The sequence below is a fragment of the Aethina tumida genome, chromosome 1, assembly GCF_024364675.1.
Source record: "Aethina tumida isolate Nest 87 chromosome 1, icAetTumi1.1, whole genome shotgun sequence".
Classification (NCBI taxonomy): domain Eukaryota; kingdom Metazoa; phylum Arthropoda; class Insecta; order Coleoptera; family Nitidulidae; genus Aethina; species Aethina tumida.
Window position 1 is genome coordinate 14,740,331 of NC_065435.1, and position 22,520 is coordinate 14,762,850.

Sequence of the window (22,520 nt, forward strand, 5' to 3'; positions counted from 1 at the left end):
TCAATAACTTTTTTATTATTAGCAGCAATATCCTAGTTATTTTTATATTTTTTAAAATATTTTTACATGTGCAAATAACGATTTCGTAAAAGAGTTAAATAAGTAAATAACAGAAAATTAAATAACGTTAATTATTTTATTCTGCTTACAATTTCTTAATGCCTCAGTTGATTTTAGTATTTGTTTTTAAAATAAATATGTTTTAGAATAAACAGAACACAATTTTGCAGTTTATCATAAAATTGTAGTAAATATTGTGTGAAGAATGGTTGTCACAAGTTGTTGGCATGGAAATACTGATTTAAAAATGTTTTTACGTATAAGATAATATCAAAGATTAGCTAATAACATAGACAAGTTTATTTTAAACTTATTTGTCATTAAATTACATAAATTGGTGATGGTTATTGTAGAAAAAAATATAAATTTTCTTTACTTCTTTGTTTTCTTACAAAACGAAACATACGGAGTGGTTCAGAATTACAGAGAAAAAAATCATTGTAAGCAATTTTAAGGGAGGCACTTAAGAACTGCTTTGTTTAAATGAGTATTAATGACAAAGGAATTTGAAGACATTGATGGATTGGGCCGTCTTTATTTTCAGATATATTTAATTGCGTTTCTGAGTGCTCCAGTCGATTTTTATGTTTTAAACTTAACTTAAAATTAGAGAAAATTTCATTTAATTTATAAATTATTTTTGTCCACTTATAATTTCTGTATTTAATGACTTTTTAATTTAAATATTATACTTAAATAAAAAATATGTTTTAAAAAGCTCAAACTAAAAATAAACAGAAAATTAATTAACAATATTAATTTCGATTTTTTTCTACAAAATTTAATATATATATCAATTTTAAAAGATGTTGGTAGGTTGGGCCGTGATGGTTTCCAGAGGACTGATAACAAAATTTACTGACATTCTAAAAATTATAACAATTTTGTCGTTTCTGTTGCTTAAAATATTAAAGAATATATATATTTTTTAATACTTTTGCCTATTTATAATTTCTCAAGAATTTTTCAGTGATTCAATACAGTGGTATATATGATAATGTCAGAGGAAAAAATATTTTTTATATACGAAATGAGAAAATTAAACTATTAATTAATTTATCTACAAATATTTCACATAAATTGTTAATCTAAAAGTGTTGAAAATGAACAGAAAATTAAAAATATTAATTTATTTTAGGCTTCTTAACATTTCTAAATGCGTCAGTCCATTTTAGAATTTTTTTCTACATAATTAAATATATAAAATCGTATATAATTCTACAGAAAATTTCGTTCTTGTTAAGCAATTTTAAGTTAGGTTCTTAAGAAATGGTTTGTTTAACTGAGTATTAATGACAAAAAAATCTAGATGTTATAGGTTGGATTGTGATGGTTTCCAGACGTCTTTAATCACAAAATGACAATTCTAAAAATTACACCAATTTTGTCGTTTCTATTGCTTAATATATTAAAGAATATGTATTTTTCTTACTGTTTTTGAGTATTTAGAATTTCTCAAGGATTTCTTAATAATTCAATACAAAAACAAATGTTTTATGGTAATGTCAGAGGAAAAAAATATCTTTTTTATACGAAATGAGAAAATTATACTATTAATTAATTTATCTACAAATATTTCACATAAATTGTTAATCTAAAACTGTTGAAAATGAACAGAAAATTAAAAATATTAATTTATTTTAGGCTTCTTAATATTTCTAAATGCATCAGCCGATTTTAGAATTTTTTTCTACATATATAAAAACGTATATAATTCTACAGAAAATTTCATTCATGTTAAGCAATTTTAAGTTAGGTTCTTAAGAAATGATTTGTTTAATTGAGTATTAATGATAAAAAAATCTAAAAGATGTTGGTAGGTTGGGTTGTGATGGTTTCCAGACGTTCCTGTTGCTTAAAATATTAAAGAATATATATTTTTTCTGAATGTTTTTGCCTATTTATAATTTATCAACGATTTCTCAATAATTCAATACAAAAACAAATGTTTTATGGTAATGTTAGAGGAAAAAAATATTTTTGATATAGGAAATGAGAAAATTAAAATATTAATTAATTAATCAACAAATATTTCACATAAATTTTAGGCTTCATATCATTTCTCAATGCTTCCGTTAATTTTAGAATTTTTTCCACAAAATTAAATATAAAAAATTGTATAGAATTTTACAGAAAATTTAATTCATTTTAAGCAATTTTAAGTCTAGTTCTTAAGAAACGATTTCTTTAACTGAGTATTAATGACAAAGAAATGTAGATGATTTTAATAGGTTGGGTCGTGATGGTTTCCAGACGTCTTTAATCACAAAATGTACTGACAATTCTAAAAATTACACAAATTTTGTAGTTTCTGTTGCATAAACTATAAAAAAATGTATTTTTTTCTGAATATATTTGCCTATTTAGAATTACTCAAAGATATTATATCTTAATAATTTATTACAAAAAAAAATGTTTTATGGTATTATCAGAAGAAAAAAATATTTTTAATATAGGAAATAAGAAAATTAAATATATAAAATTGTATAGAATTCTACAGAAAATTTCATTTATTTTAAGCAATTTTAAATATGTTTCTTAAGAAATGGTTTGTTTAACTGAGTTTTAATGACAAAGAAATGTTAGAAGATGTATATAAGTTGGGTCGCGATAGTTTCCAGACGTCTTTAATTACAAAATGTACTAACAATTTTAAAAATTACACAAATTTTGACATTTCAGTTACTTAAAATATTAAAGAATATATAATTCAATACAAAAACAAATGTTTTGTGGTAATTTCAGAGGAAGAAATATTTCTGATATAAGAAATAAGAAAATTAAACTATGAATTAATTAATCTATAAATACTTCACATAAATTGTCGATCTAAAAGTATTAAAAATGAACAGAAAATTAAAAATATTAATTTATTTTAGGCTTCTTTTCATTCCTAAACGCTTCAGTCGATTTTAGAATTTTTTTCTAGAAAATTATATGTATAGAATCGAATAGAATTCTACAGAAAAAGCAATTTAAAGCATAGTGCTTAAGAAATCCTTTGTCGAAATGAGTAATAATGGCAACGAACTCGTGAAGACGTTGATAGGTTGGCTCGCGTTTTGCTTTCAGTTATCTTTAATTGCAAATTGTAATGACAATACTGAAAACGGCACCGGATTTGTCGTTGTTGTTTAAATAACTCCCCGAAATTTATTATTGCCTCCATAATAAGTCCCAAGTTAATTATACAGATACGTTCCCGAAAAGTAATCGAGAAAAGTGAAAATTTAATTAAATTTGGAGCAAAACGCCACCTCCATTTACCGTTAAACGCAAGTTTAAATTGGGCCGACTCTAATTACAAAAAAGTAAACAGGTACAAACACCATTTAAAACTAATATTCACGTAGCTGGTTAACAAAATTTTTTTTCCTTCCGCCGTAAATTTAAAGAGCGGCGAGCGTAATCAGATTTCCGTGCCATCCGCAAACACAGGAATTTGAAGAAATCAAATGAGAAATCGGCGATATCGGGTATTCAGGTACGCCCCTTTAAGCGAAATTGAATACGAATTTATGTTGTTATTAAATCCCAAGGGGATGTGCACGTACACCTTAATCTATTTTTCCGTCGCGACCCAATTTATCGGATATGTTGTGTTTAATTTTAATCGAATTTAGATTTTCCTGAAAATTTACTCTTATGTTAAATGTACGTCGGCCATCAGCAAAGCTTTTATTACGAGAAGTTATAAGCTTTTCTTACTTTATTAACATAACTGATTAATATTTATATTTGTTGCTACTAATACACAACTTAATAGACACACATTAAAGATTTAGAAGTATAAAGAAAGACTTTTTAATTAGGTTGTAAACATTTTGACGACACATAAATTGTATTAGTCCTCCTAACTAACTTTTAGTTATTGCAGTTTGTTTTCATCCACTTTCCCAAAATCTTATTTCTGCCAAAGACATTTTAAAAACATAAAAAAATAGCAAAACTTTGTTTTTATTGAGACAGACTCAAGAAACTAATTGACATTAGTTGATGAAAGGCTGAACATTTCCACTATCGTCATTCTTCAAAGACAATCATTTCTGATTACTCGGTATGTATGATAAATTGTATGACTGTCTGTACAATATACTTTAAATAGAGACATAAAATAAATAGCCAAAATTCCTAGAAGAGTATTTAATTTGAACTCTGTGGACTAGTCAAACCTATTTACATTTCATTAATTTCAGCGTAGACCGAAAACACAAAACTTTAAAAACTAATAAAATTATTTTCAGATGGCAAAACGTATTTCGAAGTAAATTTATGAATCCATATAAAAACATCTCTCAACTAAAATTACTCGATTTTTCCATAGAAAGCTCATCAAGCTTTTGTTATTTAAAAAAATGTTTAGTTTAAAATATGTTTATCATGCTGTTCTTTTAAATTTAAACATCTCTTATAAAAGTTTGTACATCGTTTTTTAAAAAAATAAAACCACAAAACCAAGTGAAAGCTGAAACAGACATTAAAGGGCGTTCATCCAACCGTTTGAATTCTGAAACAGAAACTGCACACGATACCATTTAGTCTGCTTAGCGATGCAATATGAGGATTCCAACTCAAAGATGCATTCATATGTGGATATGTAAAGTTTGTGTTACTTTTTTAATGTTTCCTGTTTTTATTTTAATGATGGTACGTATAAAATATTAAAACTTTTTTCGTGTTCTACCTCTGTAATTGTCTGTTTTTGTTTTCAGTAGACACAAATAGATTCTGAAAGTTTAACTTAAACGGCAGTTTCATGAACTTATCCGGAAGTTAGATTATTTAATAATTCATGCAAATAAGTCGATGTTTGAGGGTACAAATGGTTGCGGTTACTAATTGGTGCATTCAACAGTAGTTTCTTTTAATTAATTAACTTTGATCATTCGTAATTGCTCATTTAAATTTCTAATAGAATAAAACACTTTTAATATATGTTAATTTATTTTACACCATACAAATTTTTTTATTTGTTTCACTATTTTCAGTACAGTTTCAGTTTAATTATTTATTTAAACAATAATTTTTTTACGAATTCGATGGATGTTAAATTCAGTGGAGTACTCATTTTAGTCAGAAATATCTTTTTCATATTTTTTTATTTTTAAAAGTTATTTTAATTGTTGAAATTTTCAAAATCTGCCGAAAATATTTTCGTAAATATTTCAGACATGAAAATAGTCAGAATCATTCAGTTTGGGATATAGGAGATAAACATTCAAATATAATAAATTTAAATTATTTTTTTTTATTTAATTTTGTAATCAATATGAAACGAGTTAATTGTCAATTTCTACCTGGCCCATTTGTTTAAAGTGTACAATGTAAATTTGTTTCCATACACATCAAAAAGTTTATTTATAAATTTACAATTAATTCCCATTCATAGTTGAATAGCAGTACTCTGATTGATTAGTTTACACACAATAGAAAATCGCTTTTAGGTGTTCCCATCCAACAACATTTACAAATGCAAACTGGACAAAAAGATTTTGTTTACGTTCTTGTTTGTTTCTGTTTTCAATATGAACACATGAAAAAAAACGTATATGCAGGAATAAAAAGCTCATTTGACCGTACTAATTTTCAGGCATAGATTTCGAAACAGAACATTATCAATAAATGCCAGTGTAAAACTAAACAAACATTCATGATTTCGTTTGCACTAAAATTCGGTTTAAGAGAGAATTATTAATAAAACAACTAGATGTGGAAATACAACGTGATAACCTATTTTTTTTCAAATTAAATACACAGCAAAAAAGCTATCGATGTTTATCCATGCATCGATTTTAAGGTATAAATTTTTACATTTTTGCTTTTTTTTAATTTTTTTAATTAACTTGATAATAAAAATAATACAGACATTTATCATTTTAAATTATTAGTACTAAAGCTATTACTTGAAAGTTTGGTTAGGCTTTATTTTGCCAATACTTGTTTCAGAAGACACATTTTAACAATTTTGGTAATTTCCAATTTTTATTTATGTCTGTATCTGGCTGAAAATGAAAATAATGACAGAAGATTATTTATCTAAACAATTTTTTATTTGAAGCTAGTCAGTTGTGAGTAATGTCTAATTAGCTTTAATACACGTTTTGTTAATCTGTTCCCTTTGGTTCAAGATTTCTTTTGTTGTAATTTTTCATCCCATATAACGGACATAATTACATATTCAGTGGACTAAAGAAGCTGGATCTATTCATCTTTACAATGCAGTTAAACGATCCGGAAAACTAATATTAAAACGCAGTGGCCTTAGAAATTCATTAAATTAGAAGAAGAGACGAAGAAGTATAGTTCATTTTCAGGATCAATAAAACCGTTGGAATTGACAAATGGACATTACGAGATAAAACATTTTCATTATTGCCAAGCGAGAATCTTTTAACCGTTTAATTTTGCCGATTAAGTGCTTCTGACTACCTTTACGTCAAAGATATATAATGGAATTCTACTAAATTGCCAATAAGTGGAATACACTTTTTAAAATGTGTTTCAAAGCTATTAATTATTTTAGATAAAAATCCTCTTAATTAAATGTCATGTTCTTATCGTTGTCTTAATTTATAGTGACACTCACGTTTAATTGGATAATAGGATGAAACAAAATAAATAGTCTGTATTTTTGTTAACCTCCTGTTATAGAGTAAGCCTAATTTATCTTACAAATATACCGAGAAGTAAAATGTAACTAATCCTGCTGCTTTCTGGAAAAAACGAGTAAAATGTGCCGCCTCTTTGATATATCGAACACCACTTCATATTTAAATTTTTGAAGGTTGTTTCTTGAATTTATTTCAATTTGAATTAGTTAAAAAGTCTTTAAATATTTAAGATAACGACAACGACCTTATTTATAGTGTATAGTCTATTTTATCACACAAATATAACGTGGCGTAAAAAGTAACAAATCCTGATACTTTCAGGAAAAATATTCAGTCTCTTTGAAATCAGGGTTCCTTGAATTTATTTCAATTTGAATTAGTTAAAAAATCTTTAGGTTTTTAATATATATTACTAATAACTTTTAGTACAAAGGTTAAGGCTTTCGTCACCATAGTTTCCATATCTAGAGTAATTCGGGTTTATAGATTGACGTTTATTGCAATTATTTCCTGACGTTTCGCTAGTACGAGAGGCCAACATCTTCAGAGGTCTGATATGATTCATGTCTCTTTGACATCGGATGAACAACTAAATGACAACCCGGACAAATATATATATATAACAAATTTAATCATCAAAATATGGATTGATAATGACATGACAATGAAGTATTTCACGTCGAGTATTACCGAATATCAGTCATTCAAAATAAAATTTTGCCATTTTAAACGATAACAGAAAAAGATGAATGAAGTTGATAACACTTATGTATCTCGTAAATCATATTTTTCCTGTAAATCGTTCACACACGTTATAGAGTAAGCCTAATTTATCTTACAAATATACCGAGAAGTAAAATGAAACTAATCCTGCTGCTTTCTGGAAAAAACAACTAAAATGTTCCGCCTCTGTGATATATCGAACAACACTTCATATTTAAATTTTTGAAGGTTAAGTTTCTTGAATGTATTTCAATTTGAATTAGTTAAAAAGGTATTTAAGATATTATTGGCACGACCTTATTTATAGTGTATAGTCTATTTTATCTCACAAATATAACTTGGCGTAAAAAGTAACAAATCCTGCTACTTTCAGGAAAAATATTCCGCCTCTTTGATATATTGAACAAGACTTAATACAGAGTTCTTTGAATTTATTTCAATTTGAATTAGTTAAAAAATCTTTAGGTATTTAATATATATTACTAATAACATTTGGTACAAAGGTTAAGGCTTTCATCACCATTGTTTCCATATCTAGAGTAATTCTTTATATTTATTATAGGTTGACGTTTATTGCAATTACTTCCTGACGTTTCGCTAGCACGAGTGGTCCACATCTTCAGAGGTCTGATTTGATTCATGTCTCTTTGACATCTGAATAACAACGAAATGATAACCCGAAGAAATATAGATATATAACGAATTTAATGATCAAAATATGGAATGATAATGACATTAAGTATTCCACGTCGAGCATCACCGAATATCAGTCATTCAAAATAAAATTTCGACATTTTAAACGATAACAGAAAAAGATGAATGAAAGTTGATAACACTTACGTATCTCGTAAATCATATTTTTCCTGTCAATCGTTCACACACGTTTATTTGTGAATAAAACAACCCTGGTTTAATTATAGTTTGATAAATGGAAATAGTCATGTGCATATTAACTATTATCACAAATAGACAATTGAAAATTTATGAAATCGAATGATGTCATAATCGAATTACCAATTGATTTTCACTTTTTGACGAATTAAAAACCTAAAGTGAATAGTACTAATATTCAGATTCAATTTATTTCAAATCTGTTCAAATTAATTGAATTGCGATCTGTGTTTTCTATTTGAATTATTATAAATTTAATGTATTGTTTATTTATAAATTGTTAAAAGCACATAATTTTAATTAGCAAAATGAAGGAAAATAATGCAATGTTATCTAAATATTTTTGTTCTAAAAGTATATTCGATACTTTTTAAAATAAATCAATAAACCATGGTTAAAAATCTAATTTCATCTTACATTTAGAGCCATTAAGATCCCGGTTGTTGGTGCACGAAAACTATTTGCTTTTCGACAAGCGTTTACAGGCCATAAATCTTTTACTGATTACTCAAGCTATTACTGCAATGGCCGTGCAATATTTCAATATATTTCAATTTCAAACACCAACAAATCCTTGTACAATACAAACCATTATTTGTATTAATATCCCCCAGGTAAAACTCCTGCTAAATTTCCAATATCGGGCACATAAATAAGAGCGGGAAATACGTGTATTCGCAATGCAAGATAAACGAAAACATTCTTTCATAAATTTTATTCATTTTCCTAGATTTTTCTAATACGCCGAAACCAAGCAAATCTCACACGTGCAGTTCTTTTTTACTTTCGTTGCGTTAGTTATAGTCGCTCCGGGGCGTTCTCACTCCTTTTTGTACATGCCAATCTTTTTGTTCTTGCCTGCAATTGTCAGGGAACATAGATCTGAGTTTGCAGGCATTTTCTACTCAAATAAATTTCCATTGTACCAACAGTTTTTATGTGTTTTGATTATTATTAAATTTAAGTTGTGTATTTGCGTACGAATATATTGAAATCCCTCCGTTTTTTGAATTGCAATCATCTTTCATTTAAAAAGTTACTTTTGATCAAGATATAATATACTTTTATCGATATGGCATTGTGAATAAAAATAGTTTTTTGATTGTTTATCGTCCAGATAAAGAAAAATTGACTTGAGAGTCTAGTACTCAAACATTATTAGCCTTTATTGTTTTGAGAAATGGTAAAGCTTTCTGCAGGTACTTATAAAAGAACTTGGAAAACATTTAGAGATAATATAATGCTTTTATCAAAATCATATTTGATAGCTTTAGAACACTTTAAATTCCATTAGTGTCATATACAATATTAAATACATCAAACATTCCAAATATCTCAAAATTTATCATTTTTATCGATATATCTTAACTACATATTTTTTTATTTCAAACGGAAAACATAATTAGATTTTCTTTTAAAATGTCGAATACCACAATTAAAAATATATGTTATCATTAATAATTTTCAGTCGTTGATAATATTTTAGTTAAATTTTAGTCAAATCATATCCAATATCTCAAAATTTATCATTTATATAAATATATCCTAACTACAGATAATTTATAATAGTATATAAGAAATAATATATAGGGTGTCCATAAAAGTCTATACACAAAATCTACTGACAAATCTCCAGATGAAAATTTGACATATTTTTTGAGTATATCTCATTTAAATTTCGAGATAATATATTTTTTTTATTTCAAATGGAAAACATAATTAAATTTCCTTTTAAAATGTCGAAAAAAAATTAAGCTTTCCAAGAATATATTATTTAAGAATAAATTATTAAATTTTTAAGGTCTGTTGATATTTTTAATAAATTTCGAAATGATAAAACATGAAAAATATAACTGATTATAACTTTATTTATATTTTTAAATACCAGATTTTATTATATATTATATGATATCAATATCAAATATCTTTCAAATTTATCATTTGTATCGATAAATCCGGAGATAATTTATAATAAATAATATATTACAAATTTGGAAACTTTTAGGAAAACTTATTTCATGTTCTGAACACTGAAGGCATTTTTATCTATATATATATATATATATATATATATTGCTTATTCAGTTGTTAATCATTTCTCATTATTCGTTTAAAAAAACATTAACATATTTAATTTTTTTTTTTTTATTTTTTTGATATTTACATATTTTTTCACATTATAATTATGGAAGAGACTTGAAGAGAAATTAAAACTTGGAAAAGCATTTTCTAAGTTTCAAAGTTTTTTAAATATCTACAAATTCAATTATTTTTATCGATATGGCAATGTGAATAAAAATAGTTTTTATGATTTTTTAGTCCAGATAGAGAAAATTTGACTCAAACATCATTAGCCTTTTTTGTTTTGAGAAATGGTAAAAGCTTTCTACAGATATTTATAAAAGACCTTAGAACACATTTCGAGAAAATATGTACACTACTTAAAATTTGCTATTATCAAAATATCATATCTGATATATAATAATATTTCAGTCAAATCATTTCAAATATCTCAAAATTTATAATTTAAATACAACTACAATTATACTTATACAATTTTTTTAATTTCAGATGGAAACTATAATTCAATATCTTTTTAAGTAATACTAAGCTTTCCAAGAATGTATAATTTGTGATTAAATTATCTCTAGCTAAGATATAACGATAATTTTAGTAAATTTCGAGATATTCTAACTGATTTTACTCCGTTTATATTTTTAAATACCAAAATAAATATATATATATATATATATATATATATATATATATATATGATATGATATTATTAATAATTTTCATTAATAATAATTTAGTCACATCATATCCAATAGCACAAAATTTATCATTTATATCGATAATTATTTATTAATTTATATCGATAATTATTAATTAATGTCGAAAAAATTAAGCTTTCCAAAAATATATAATTTGAGATTTAATTATTAAATTTTTAAGATTTTTAGTAAATTTCGAGATATTCTAATCAAATATGAAAAATGTAACTGATTATAATTTTATTTAATTTTTAAACACTACATTTTACTATATATTATATGACATCATTAATATTTATCATTTATATCGATTATCTGGAGATCATTATATAATAATACCTATATACCAAATTTCGAAAATTTTTGAAAAGCTTATTTCTTTTTAGATCATGTTCTGAATACTGAAGTTTTTCTCTATATTGTATTTTATATTTACTTACTTATTCAGTTGTTAATAATTTCTCATTATTTGTTTTAAAAAAATTTTTTTTCAACATTTTTTTGTGTTTTTTTTTTTTGATATTTACATATGTTTTAAAAATGATAAAAGGGAGATTATTTTTAAGTAAAGGATTGTTCAAGTACATCGTTGCATTATAAAAACATTAAAACCATATCAAGTCCTCTTCACATTATCGAATTCCAATTAAAATACTAAAATATTTACAAAAATTGAAGAGGAGATATAATGACATAATATTCTGTATTTACCAGTAATATTTGACGACACAACATGAACCACGTTGGTATTAATTAACCGATATTACAGAATTGCTAAATTTATTAAACGTCCGCCGTGGAATGTTGTGTGGAGAATACAATTCAACTAATTGATCGGGGCTCAATAATCAGTATCATTAATGCCATTTACCATCCTCTCGAATTAAACAATATCGACATAGAAACGCAATTTGGGATGCAATTCAATCTAGCGTAAAAATATTGAATCCGTCATAGCGGAGATGTAATTTTCATAGAAATTGTATAAATTATACACGTCAGAAATGTTCCTGAAACTTGTTGTTTTTTGATTCATTGATATATGATGGGTGGATTTTAAACTCAAGGTATGAATACAAGATGATTTATGTCTTATTCTTGCCTCAGTGTGATCACATTCCACTCCGCTAAACGTTCACTTGATTACTCACTCCCCTGATATTTTTCGAGCCCTTCAGACTTTTATATTTGTTCAAATAAATACGTTCGTAAAGGTTGAGTCTCAAATTATTTAATTGGTTGAATCACTGGATTGCGGTGAACGCAGAGGTTAAACAAAACCTTCTTTTAATTTACTGAAAGGATGTGATGAAATGGGAGATTATGACCCTGCAACACGAATTAAAATGTATGGCCTGGGTAGTAACTAAAAAAAATAAATTTGTCCAACAGACAGTGAATTTGTGTTTTAATTTGAATATCCAAGGAGACGCTCGAGTAGAATGTTAATTATTTTTATGATCCTTGCGCCAAGTATCAGCTTATAGTGTCAGTCAAGTGGGCATAAAATAGGTTTAGTTTTAATGTCCTTGCCGTCTTTTATGACAGTATTTTTAACATTCTACTTAAAATAGACATTTAAATAAAATATTCTTTAGTTTATTGCTTTGTTTTTATGTTTTCGGTACTTTTTTATTGTTGAAGTATTACAATTTGCATAATTAATTCCGCTCCGGGAACTTTCTTTGTTTCGGTTTAGTTTATTAGATTTTAAATCAAACAATATGGTAATTACACTGCACGAAAGTCAACTTAAACACTTCAAACTTTGAAATCAATGTCCTCATTTTCTATTTAAATGTAGATTCCCTAATTTGTCTGAAAGTGCAGAATATACCTCTTAAGGGAACTCGTTCCTGAAGATTATTTAATGAATACACTTGGAATTATCAATATCAAGCTGAAATGAAATCGGGGATAAAAGGAACAAGCAAAAGGTTCCGTAGAAATACAAAGGATATGCGAATTAACCCTAGGGAGTATAATAAACATCGTCAATTATTGCGTCTTAGCAAAGTGAGTTTTATGAGAAATTTACAACGCACCAATAATATGGACTGAAACGTTATAAGATTTTCTTCTTTTATGCTGAGATGGGAAACAAGCTTTTCACTAATAATTTTCAGACATGATTTCTTGATTAAACCTGCAGCTTTCATGATTAACGAACGCAAATATAACACACAAAACAATTTAAAATCTTGTTAGGAACTAGCTGAAAGTTCGTTATCTATTTGCTGCAATTCACAACTTACCATTTGTTCCTGCTGAACTATTTGTGTTTCATTAAAACAGGAATATGTACATACATATTATCTGTAAACATTAACTGCTGAGTAGTTTATCAAAACGAATCAATATCAATTAGTCCAATCTCAAGTAAACACATAGAAACTTAATGGGAAACCGGCATATTATGATGTTTGTGACGTTCACTATTCAAAATTATTTTTTAAATTAAAACACATGGTAGATTTAGTTTTGTATTTGAGTGAATACAAATACAAACGAACAGCCTTGCTGTAATCTACAAAGGACGAGCTTACGGTGCTAACAGCAAGTCCTTTAAAAAGCTTTTATATTTTTTATCAAATGACTAACCTTTCCAGTTAAGAAGCGGACCATAATGTAATACGAGATGCTTAGGCAACCGAATTGTTTTAAGCTCCCTCATCAAGAGTACTTCAAAATATACATTTCGCCACAAAATTTTATGTCTAATGAAGTTGCAAAGACTTGATAAACTCTTACTAAACATAAACGATCATAAATAAATACTACTTTCAACTAACTTATTACACTGAAGTATAGTATACCTTGGTATTTTTACAACAATAACATTTAATAACGTAAAACGTTATTTACTCAGCAAACATGATTTTGTTGATGCCATAATGCGCAATCAAACATTGTGTTTGACTTACATGAACGAATTATCAGTTTACTTTTCGGGAAGTTTAATTAACTCTAAATGAGCGAAATTACGGAAGTAACTTCCTTGCTTATAATCCATACAATGAGTTTACTTTGCGAAGTATTTAATTTGATTAAATCACTTCATTATCTCTTGATCCAAAAGCCAAGCACTAAGCAATTCAAATTGATGAAAGTTTATACATCTTTGGTTTTATTATTAAAATATTATTGATCATGAATGGGGAATGAGCTCCATTGTTATGAGAAATTTCAGTTTAACTTGTCTGTTGTTGAATGTTTCCTGCACTAATCAGTTCTTGTTTTAACTGGGAAGTATAATATTGGGTCAGCCAATTTAGTTTTTTAATAAGATATTTATATTTTATTCAACTAAATAAACAAGAGATCTTTGCCAAATTTAAATTTATGAGTTTTGGATTCTTGAAGCTGCAGAAAAGATTAATGTCTGTTTTGGTTTCCTCTTCAGATTTAAACCGTTTTTACGTAAAAATTGGACAATGAGAAATGAATGATAGATGAAGAAATCTCTGGACTATTGGTGGGTGACATTTGACATTTTGAAGTTTCCTTTTAGCATTTAATACGACCCGTCATCTTACGTTGTTAAGTAGAAGCAAAGTGCCTTTTCTATTATTTAGAAAAGCTCGTCTTTAAGTAAGTTTTTTATGAACTTGGTCAACTTAGAAACAATTTTTCCAATTTTTCAAAAATATATAATTTGTAATTAAATTATCTTTAGCTAAGATATAACGATAATTTTAGTAAATTTCGGGATATTCTGTGATGAAACATAAAAAGGCGTAACTGATTTTACTCCGTTCATATTTTTCAATACCAAAATTAAATATATGATATCATTAATAATTTTCAGTCGTTGATAATAATTTAGTCAAATCATATCCAATATTTCAAAATTTATGATTTATCTCAATATATCATAACTCTAGATAATTTATAATAGTATATAAGAAATATGTTTCAAAAAGTCTATACATAAATCTACTACCAATTCTCCAGGCGAACATTTTACATATCTTTAGAATATATCTCGTTTAAATTTCGAGCTAATATATATTTTTTACTCCAAATAGAAAACATTATTTTAAAATGTCGAAAAAAATTAAGCTTTCCATAAATATATAATTTGAGATTAAATTATTAAATTTTTAAGATATGATTATATTCTTAATAAATTTCGAGATATTCTATGGTGAAATATGAAAAATGTAACTGATTATAACTTTATTTATATTTTTAAATGCTAGATTTTATTAAATATTATATGATGTCATAATATCTCAAAATTTATCATTTATATCGATATATCTTAGCTGGAGATAATTTGTAATAATATATTACATAATAACTTTTTAGAAAGCTTATTTCTTTTTTAAATCGTGTTCTGGACACTGAAGTCAGTTTTTCTTTATATGATATTTTATATTTACTTTTTACTTACTTATTGCTTATTCAGTAGTTAATTATTTTTCTTTATTTGTTTATAAAAACGTTTTTTCAACATTTTTTTGTGTTTTTTTGATATTTACAAAATGAGATTATTTTTAAGTCAAGGATTGTTCAACTACATCGTTGCATTATAAAAACATTAAAACCATATTAAGTCCTCTTCACATTATCGAATTCCAATTAAAATACTAAAATATTTACAAAAATTGAAGAGGGAACATAATGACAATATTCTGTATGTACCAATAATATTTGATATCGATATATATGAAAATATTTTATAATACTATATTACAAATTTGGAAACTTTTGGAAAGCTTATTTCTTTTTTAAATCATGTTATGAAGTTTCTTTTTAGCATTTAATACCACCTCTCATCTTACGTTGTTAAGTAGAAGCAATGTGCCTTTTCTATTATTTTGAAAAGCTCGTTTTCCATGAACTTGATCCACTTAGAAACCATTTTTCCAATTTTGACGAAATTAATTGCATGAAGCCTCTTGATTCATGACAGTTTAATGACTTGTCAATTTACAAACATGTTGCACAAGAATTTTTTATGAATTCATGATTTTTTCGTTGGTACAACTTTCAGAATGACCTTGAAGTTGTTCATCTTCAAGGCGTTCATTGCCATTTATAAACTGATGAAACTGAAACCGTGCAACTTATTTATTTATAGCCTTAAGTTGATTTTTGAACACGTAAAGAAAATGTACAGAAATTGAACTTTTTAACTCAAAAAGCTGCTTTAAATATAATGTAGGGAAAATAAATTACCTAGTTAAAAAGAGAGTAAAACAAGTTTTCAAGTAATATGTTGACTTTAACACAAAAATGTTAAAATTAAGTATATAAATCGAATTAAAAATGCACCGAAAACGTAAATTAGCTCTTTAGGGAAATATTCAGTTGAATAAAAACAGTAAACGTAAAATCGATTTAAGGAAAGGAAGTTACATTGTATACGATTTAATATCCTGGAAACGTAAAAATATATGATAAAACTAACGTCCTAAAAATGTCAGAAGAACATATGTTACAGGTTTTATGAAATGCTCCGCTAGAAATTATTTTAATCATCTTAAGAAACAATTGATAAAATAGACGAATGGTATATGCGGGTAAACCTCTTAAAGGCGGATAAGAATTCATCCAGCGTTTTGGCTGGGATTAAGGAGCATCTCACGTGGGGCCATAATCTAATAAAAAATGAAACAAAATCTGGCTCTGAATTATATCTTGGAAAAATTCATGTCGTGTAAACATTGTTTGCATGAATAACTTCGTTTTGATTGTATGAATATGAATTTAATAATTGAATGAACTAACTATTGAACGATAATAGTGCTGAAATATTACCTGTAATCTTTTAAAACGTATTCGTTCTCGACCTTCTTGTACCAATTTTCTAAAATTGTATGGTCTAGACCCAGTTCCTCAGCTTTGTTCAGCACCAACAAATATTTATCTACATCTAACTGAGGTGGCACCATAAGTGGCCCATATTTATCTCCAACTAGACTCTAAATGGTAACATAAATTCCAAAGTAGTTTAACATTTAATGCACTAATTTAGCTGAAAATTACTGTAATGCTCCCGCAAAATAGCAAATTACATGCCAGGGAGTAGGCAGTGTATTTTACAAATTATCTTTGTGTAGCATTTAGTTTTACGGATACATTAGTGGCATTTTAATAAGCAATAAACGTATGTTAACAAAACATTAACATGCAAACACAAAACTCACCACGAAAAAGCAACCTCTCGACAACTTGTGACACAATCTGATCTCATTCAGATGATCCTCGAATAAATAAGGGTCGTAATAATCTTTCTCGTCAGCACCGAAATGCATATCGACCAGTTCCACCTAAATAAAATTACAAGTTGGGACCACTTTAACCCGGACTCTTATTTTATCTTACCTCAATTTGATGTTCCTCGAAGACGGCCTGCAGCTCAGGTCCGACGAACTCGAGTAGGTACCTTCTTTCTTCGATGAAATCTGCAACAACAAATTACGCGTTGGTGGTTATAAAAATACGAAATGATTAAAATTTAAAAAAAGGGACGTCCACGCTCCACTTTGATCGCGTTAATTTGCACTTGAGCAATTTCACTCTTTACGCCCACCATGCGAAGCCGTCCGGTCGCAAAAACGTAACATTAGTAGAAAATAAAATGAGTTTACATCCGTACAAAATTAATATCATTAAATCTGGTAACTTTGATATTTCTGTTGTAAAACCTCGAAAAACGGAGTTTACAATTTCGCTTTTGATGTTTTTGTATCCAGATTTGTCCGGTTCGTGTTTTAAATTTCGAATTTTAGTGCGCTTGGTATAAAACTACCGTCACGTTTTATCCGGCCGACATATCGGCGTGCGACGTTGACCAGATAATAATTGTGTAGCACGTTATAAATTTATATTGGAGGGGAAGCAAAGGACAGGGCTGAGAATTTAAAGGGTTGAGTGTTTATGAAGTTAAATGTGATTCCGCTAAACCCACTACGTGGGTCAGTATGGCTTCAAAGTTAAACATTGAAATTGCTCAGCTTCCAAATTCAAATAAATCAATACCACGTTAAATTAACTTAATATGTGTCATATTGTACCTAAATAAAGGTGGCTATTTCGGAATTCCGTATTGATTTGACTTCGGTATGTTTTGTGAATTACAATTAGAGATATAAATCGTCTTTTACACGCTTCATCGCAGCTGGCTAAATCCACATTTTGACCTATTTGTATGTTTAGTTTTTGTGCTTGTGTGGCAGATTATGTTAATTTGATCCACTTTTGAAATAATTGGTTGGTTTTGGTTGTCAATTAGAGCTTTGCAATGCAAGCAAGTTGTCTGTTATGTTTGATTTTGCTTGTGTGTATTAGATGTATCTGAGGAAGGGGAAATCAATGTCTTGAGCTTACTTTATGCAGAATTATTCCGTTGAAATAACAGTCTAATATGTACACAATCTCCTCACTATTAAATCCAGACTCATTAATATTGCATGTGTGAATTTGATTATGCACATCCGTTTGTAATACTGTTTTATACAGGGTGTTAGGAAGTGATAAAGAAAAACGGAGGTGGTTGTTCCACTTGATTTTTAAGTGTATTTCAGGGCAGATAGAGCAAAACTAACATATAGTTGTGGAAGAAAGGTTTCTAATGAAAAAATTATCCGTATCTGAATGGCCTGTTTAGTCCCCCGATCTAAATCCAATTGAGCAACTTTGGGAAGTATTAGACTGTCGCATCTGAACAATAACATCAAAAGCAAACAAGAACTTCTTTAAACCATACAGGAGCAGTAGCAACAAATTCCTGTTGACACATTGGAGAGTCTGTTAGAATATATGCTTAAAAATGCCCAGCAGTGATAGAAGTCAAAGGTTACGCCACAAAATATAGAAATATTATAGTTATTGTTAACTTTTTATGAATATTAATAAAATATTCCATACTTTTTTCACACCATATTGATATTTTGTTAAAAAAACAAACAAGTAAAAACCTGTGAATATAATAATCATTGTGATTAATGGACTGATCTCGCAATAAATTCAATTTGTAAATATTCCATACTTTCCACCAATCCAGTGCTTAATTTTCGATTTATCAAAAAAGCTTTTTGACATCTGTGACTGCTTCTGAAATATTTAAGAAAACAATTGAATTTGACAATTGCTAAAAAATTTTTCAGACACTTTTTGTGTAATATAAGACCTTGAAATTTCGGGATAATATGTAATTTTGTCAGAAAATTTTCAAGCTATCTAAAAATTTATTATTTATATTATTATATCTCTCTTCCTGAAATTACAGCCCTTCAAATTTAAATTTCAAAAATTATTTTTTACTCATATTTCCGTAACCTTTGGTCCAATCGTGGTAAAAATTGGTATGTATTATCCTAAAATATAGGCCTAAAATTTAATGTGACAAACTTTTTCCATATTGCTGTAGTGACATACATTCAGGAGGGTTCTACTCCTTTTCTCACCACTGAAATTTTTTTTAAAACAATAAATTTTTTCATATTTTTCCATAATTTAGAAGAAAAAACGTGCTCTTAATTAATTTTGAATAACACATCCGTTTTTGAGATGTTTCAGTTTTAACATTTGAAGTAAGTTAAATAAACATTAAAACTGAAATATCTCAAAAAGTGGCGTGATAATCAAAATTAATGAAGAGTACCTTTTTTATTCCAAATCGTGAAAAGAATATGAAAAGCTCAAAAAATTTTAAAAATATTCAGTGGCGTAGGAAATGGGAGAGGAATATAAGAGAACCCCCCACAATCTAGATCACTGTAAAAATATGGTAAAAATTTATTACATTGGATTATAGATATATATTTTAGGATAACATATTCTAAATTTAAACACGATTGGAATAAAGATTACAGAAATATGAGAATGAAACAATTTTTGAAGTTTAAATTTGAGAAGCTGTATTTTCTACAAAGGAATGATGATATCAAAAAAGTGATTTTTAATTTCATTTAATCGGATTTTATGTTTTAAATTTGTGTTTGTTATTAACTGAAATAAAATCGTAGTAAATCTATTGTAATAATAAAATTTTATTTACATGTTTAACGTTTAACATTCATTAAAATAATTTTTACTCAACAAGTAATCACCATTATGATCAACAAATTTTGGTTCTTGAAACTGAAGAAAAGATTATCCTCAGTTTCAATCACTTCAGAATTAAACAGAACTGAAACTGAAAGTCAGTCATGCCAAAAAATGTTTCAATTAGGAAAAAAGTAAAGCTCTATAATAATATATTCAATTTAATACAAAAATGTTAAAAAATAATAGTAAAATTTATTTAAATCTAAAGTTTAGTGTGAAAAACTTTTTCCATATTGCTGCAGTGACGTATATTCAGAAGGGTTCTACTCTTTTTCTCACCACTAAAATTTTTTTTAAACTAAATTTTTTCATATTTTTCCACAATTAAGAAGAAAAAACGTGCTCTTAAATAATTTTGAATAACACATCCGTTTTTGAGACGTTTCAGTTTTAACATTTGATGTAAGTTAAATAAACATTAAAACTGAAATATCTCAAAAAGTGGTGTGATAGTCAAAATTAATAAAGAGTAACTTTTTTATTCCAAATCGTGAAAAGAATATGAAAAGCTCAAAAAATTTTAAAAATATTCAGTGGAGTAGGAAATGGGGAGGAATATAGGAGAACCCCCCACACAAACACGATTGGAATAAAGATTACAGAAATATCAGAAAGAAACAATTTTTAAAGTTTAAATTTGAGAAGCTGTATTTTCTACAAAAAAAAAACTTTAGGAACAAATTTTATTTAGACTTCTTCATCATTGGACATGTTGTGTTTAAAACATTTTGTTTATTATTTTGAGGTAATAACTCATATTTCGCAAAATATACCTTAGTGGCATCCAACATAATAAAAAATTGATTAATCTGATTTGGGACAAAAAATCATCAAAAATAATTGACTGAAATAACGTGAATTTGCTCTAATCCAATACTACTGATTGAAATATTAAAGCCTATAATTTTTATATCATAAGCTTATTACAGTTTCCAGCTACTGCTTATCATATTGGGGTAAAGAAACTTGGTTAAGTGTCTACCATTAATCTTTAATAATAGACTACATTAAGTTAATATTTTATGTATTAGTTTAATACCTTTACCAATAAACACGTAAAATATGTGGCGATTTTTTTGCCCACCACAGTGCAAAACAAAAATCAATATTCAGTATTTATTTTTAACCAGAAATTATAAAATATTTTCCAGTCTTAATAAATAAAATATAAACATGATTTGACTTAGAAAATTTATTTTATATTTATATTGTTCCCCCAGCATCAAGTTGATTTGATCAGACCCCATCAGGTAAATTTGTCAGCAGAAACTCCTAACGAAACGTCATTTTAAATTTGTCATAACACAAAGAAAACGCAAGAAAATACACGCTCATGTATTATTTGTAAAGAATAAATTTTCATTAATTTTTATTTAAAATCTAAATTTAGCTTATCATAAGAGACGACCTGCGATCCCGGATTGTTTGTAGCTAGTTGTTGTCACAACATGTCATAAATATGATCCACCCCATGTTTCATTGCATCAGGAACTTCAGAACCGCGTGACGTTTCGTCAATTAGCGCTTCAGCAGATACAACAGGCGGTGAATTTATGTTTAAAAAAGAGTGACAGCATCATCGATATTACCGTGACTCGGTAAATAAAAAGCGTTTCAATTATCTTTCGTGTGGAGACGGCCTTCATTGTGATTTTGAAGTTTGAACAAGGAGTGAGTTAATACGAGTTAGTTGTTTTGGTTTTGTGTCGATGTAAAAAGTCCATAGAAACTTTACTTTTAAAGGAGGATTTTAATTTAAATTTATTAAAGAACTAATTTATTTAATTAAATCTTTATTTTATAATTAGAATTTGAGATTATGCAAACAGGTTTCAAGATGTTTACGTATTTTATTTATTGGTGTTGGAGGGTAAATATTATTTTAGCTGTTACTAGTCCTTCATTTATTGGTAAAAATCCAAAAGGGGTACAATCTAAAAATTCATTATTTATTATTGTTGATTAAACATTTGTAATGAAAAAATGTTTTGTAGAATTGGAATTTCATATGATAAATGATTATTTATTGAATTTTCAAAGGAATGGTGATATCAAAAACGTGATTTTTAATTTCATATAATCGGATTTTATGTTTTAAATTTGTGTTTGTTATTAACTGAAATAAAATCGTAGCAAATCTATTGTAATAATTAAATTTTGGTTCTTGGAACTGAAGAAAAGGTTATCCTCAGTTTCAATCACTTCAGAATTAAACAGAACTGAAACTGAAAATTAGTCATGTCAAAAAATGTTTCAATTAAGAAAAAAATAAATATCAGAGTTAGAAAGAGCTTAAAAAAGCTCTATTATAATATATTCAATTTAATACGAAAATGTTAAAAAATAATAGTATAATTTATTTAAATAAATCGTGAGTCTAAAATGTAAATTAGATTTTCCG

General features: G+C 27.0%; 1 protein-coding gene across 1 annotated transcript in view; it reads right to left on the bottom strand.

Annotated features, from left to right (window-relative positions):
* LOC109604042 (protein qui-1) overlaps window positions 1-22,520 on the bottom strand; it is a 91,068-nt gene that overhangs the window by 56,090 nt on the left and 12,458 nt on the right. The window contains exons 2-4 of the mRNA XM_020020607.2: window positions 17,393-17,472; window positions 17,215-17,337; window positions 16,826-16,989 (exon numbers count right to left, since the gene is read on the bottom strand). Of these exons, the coding sequence (XP_019876166.2) occupies window positions 16,826-16,989; window positions 17,215-17,337; window positions 17,393-17,472 (367 nt within the window). The remainder of the gene's footprint in view (window positions 1-16,825; window positions 16,990-17,214; window positions 17,338-17,392; window positions 17,473-22,520) is intronic.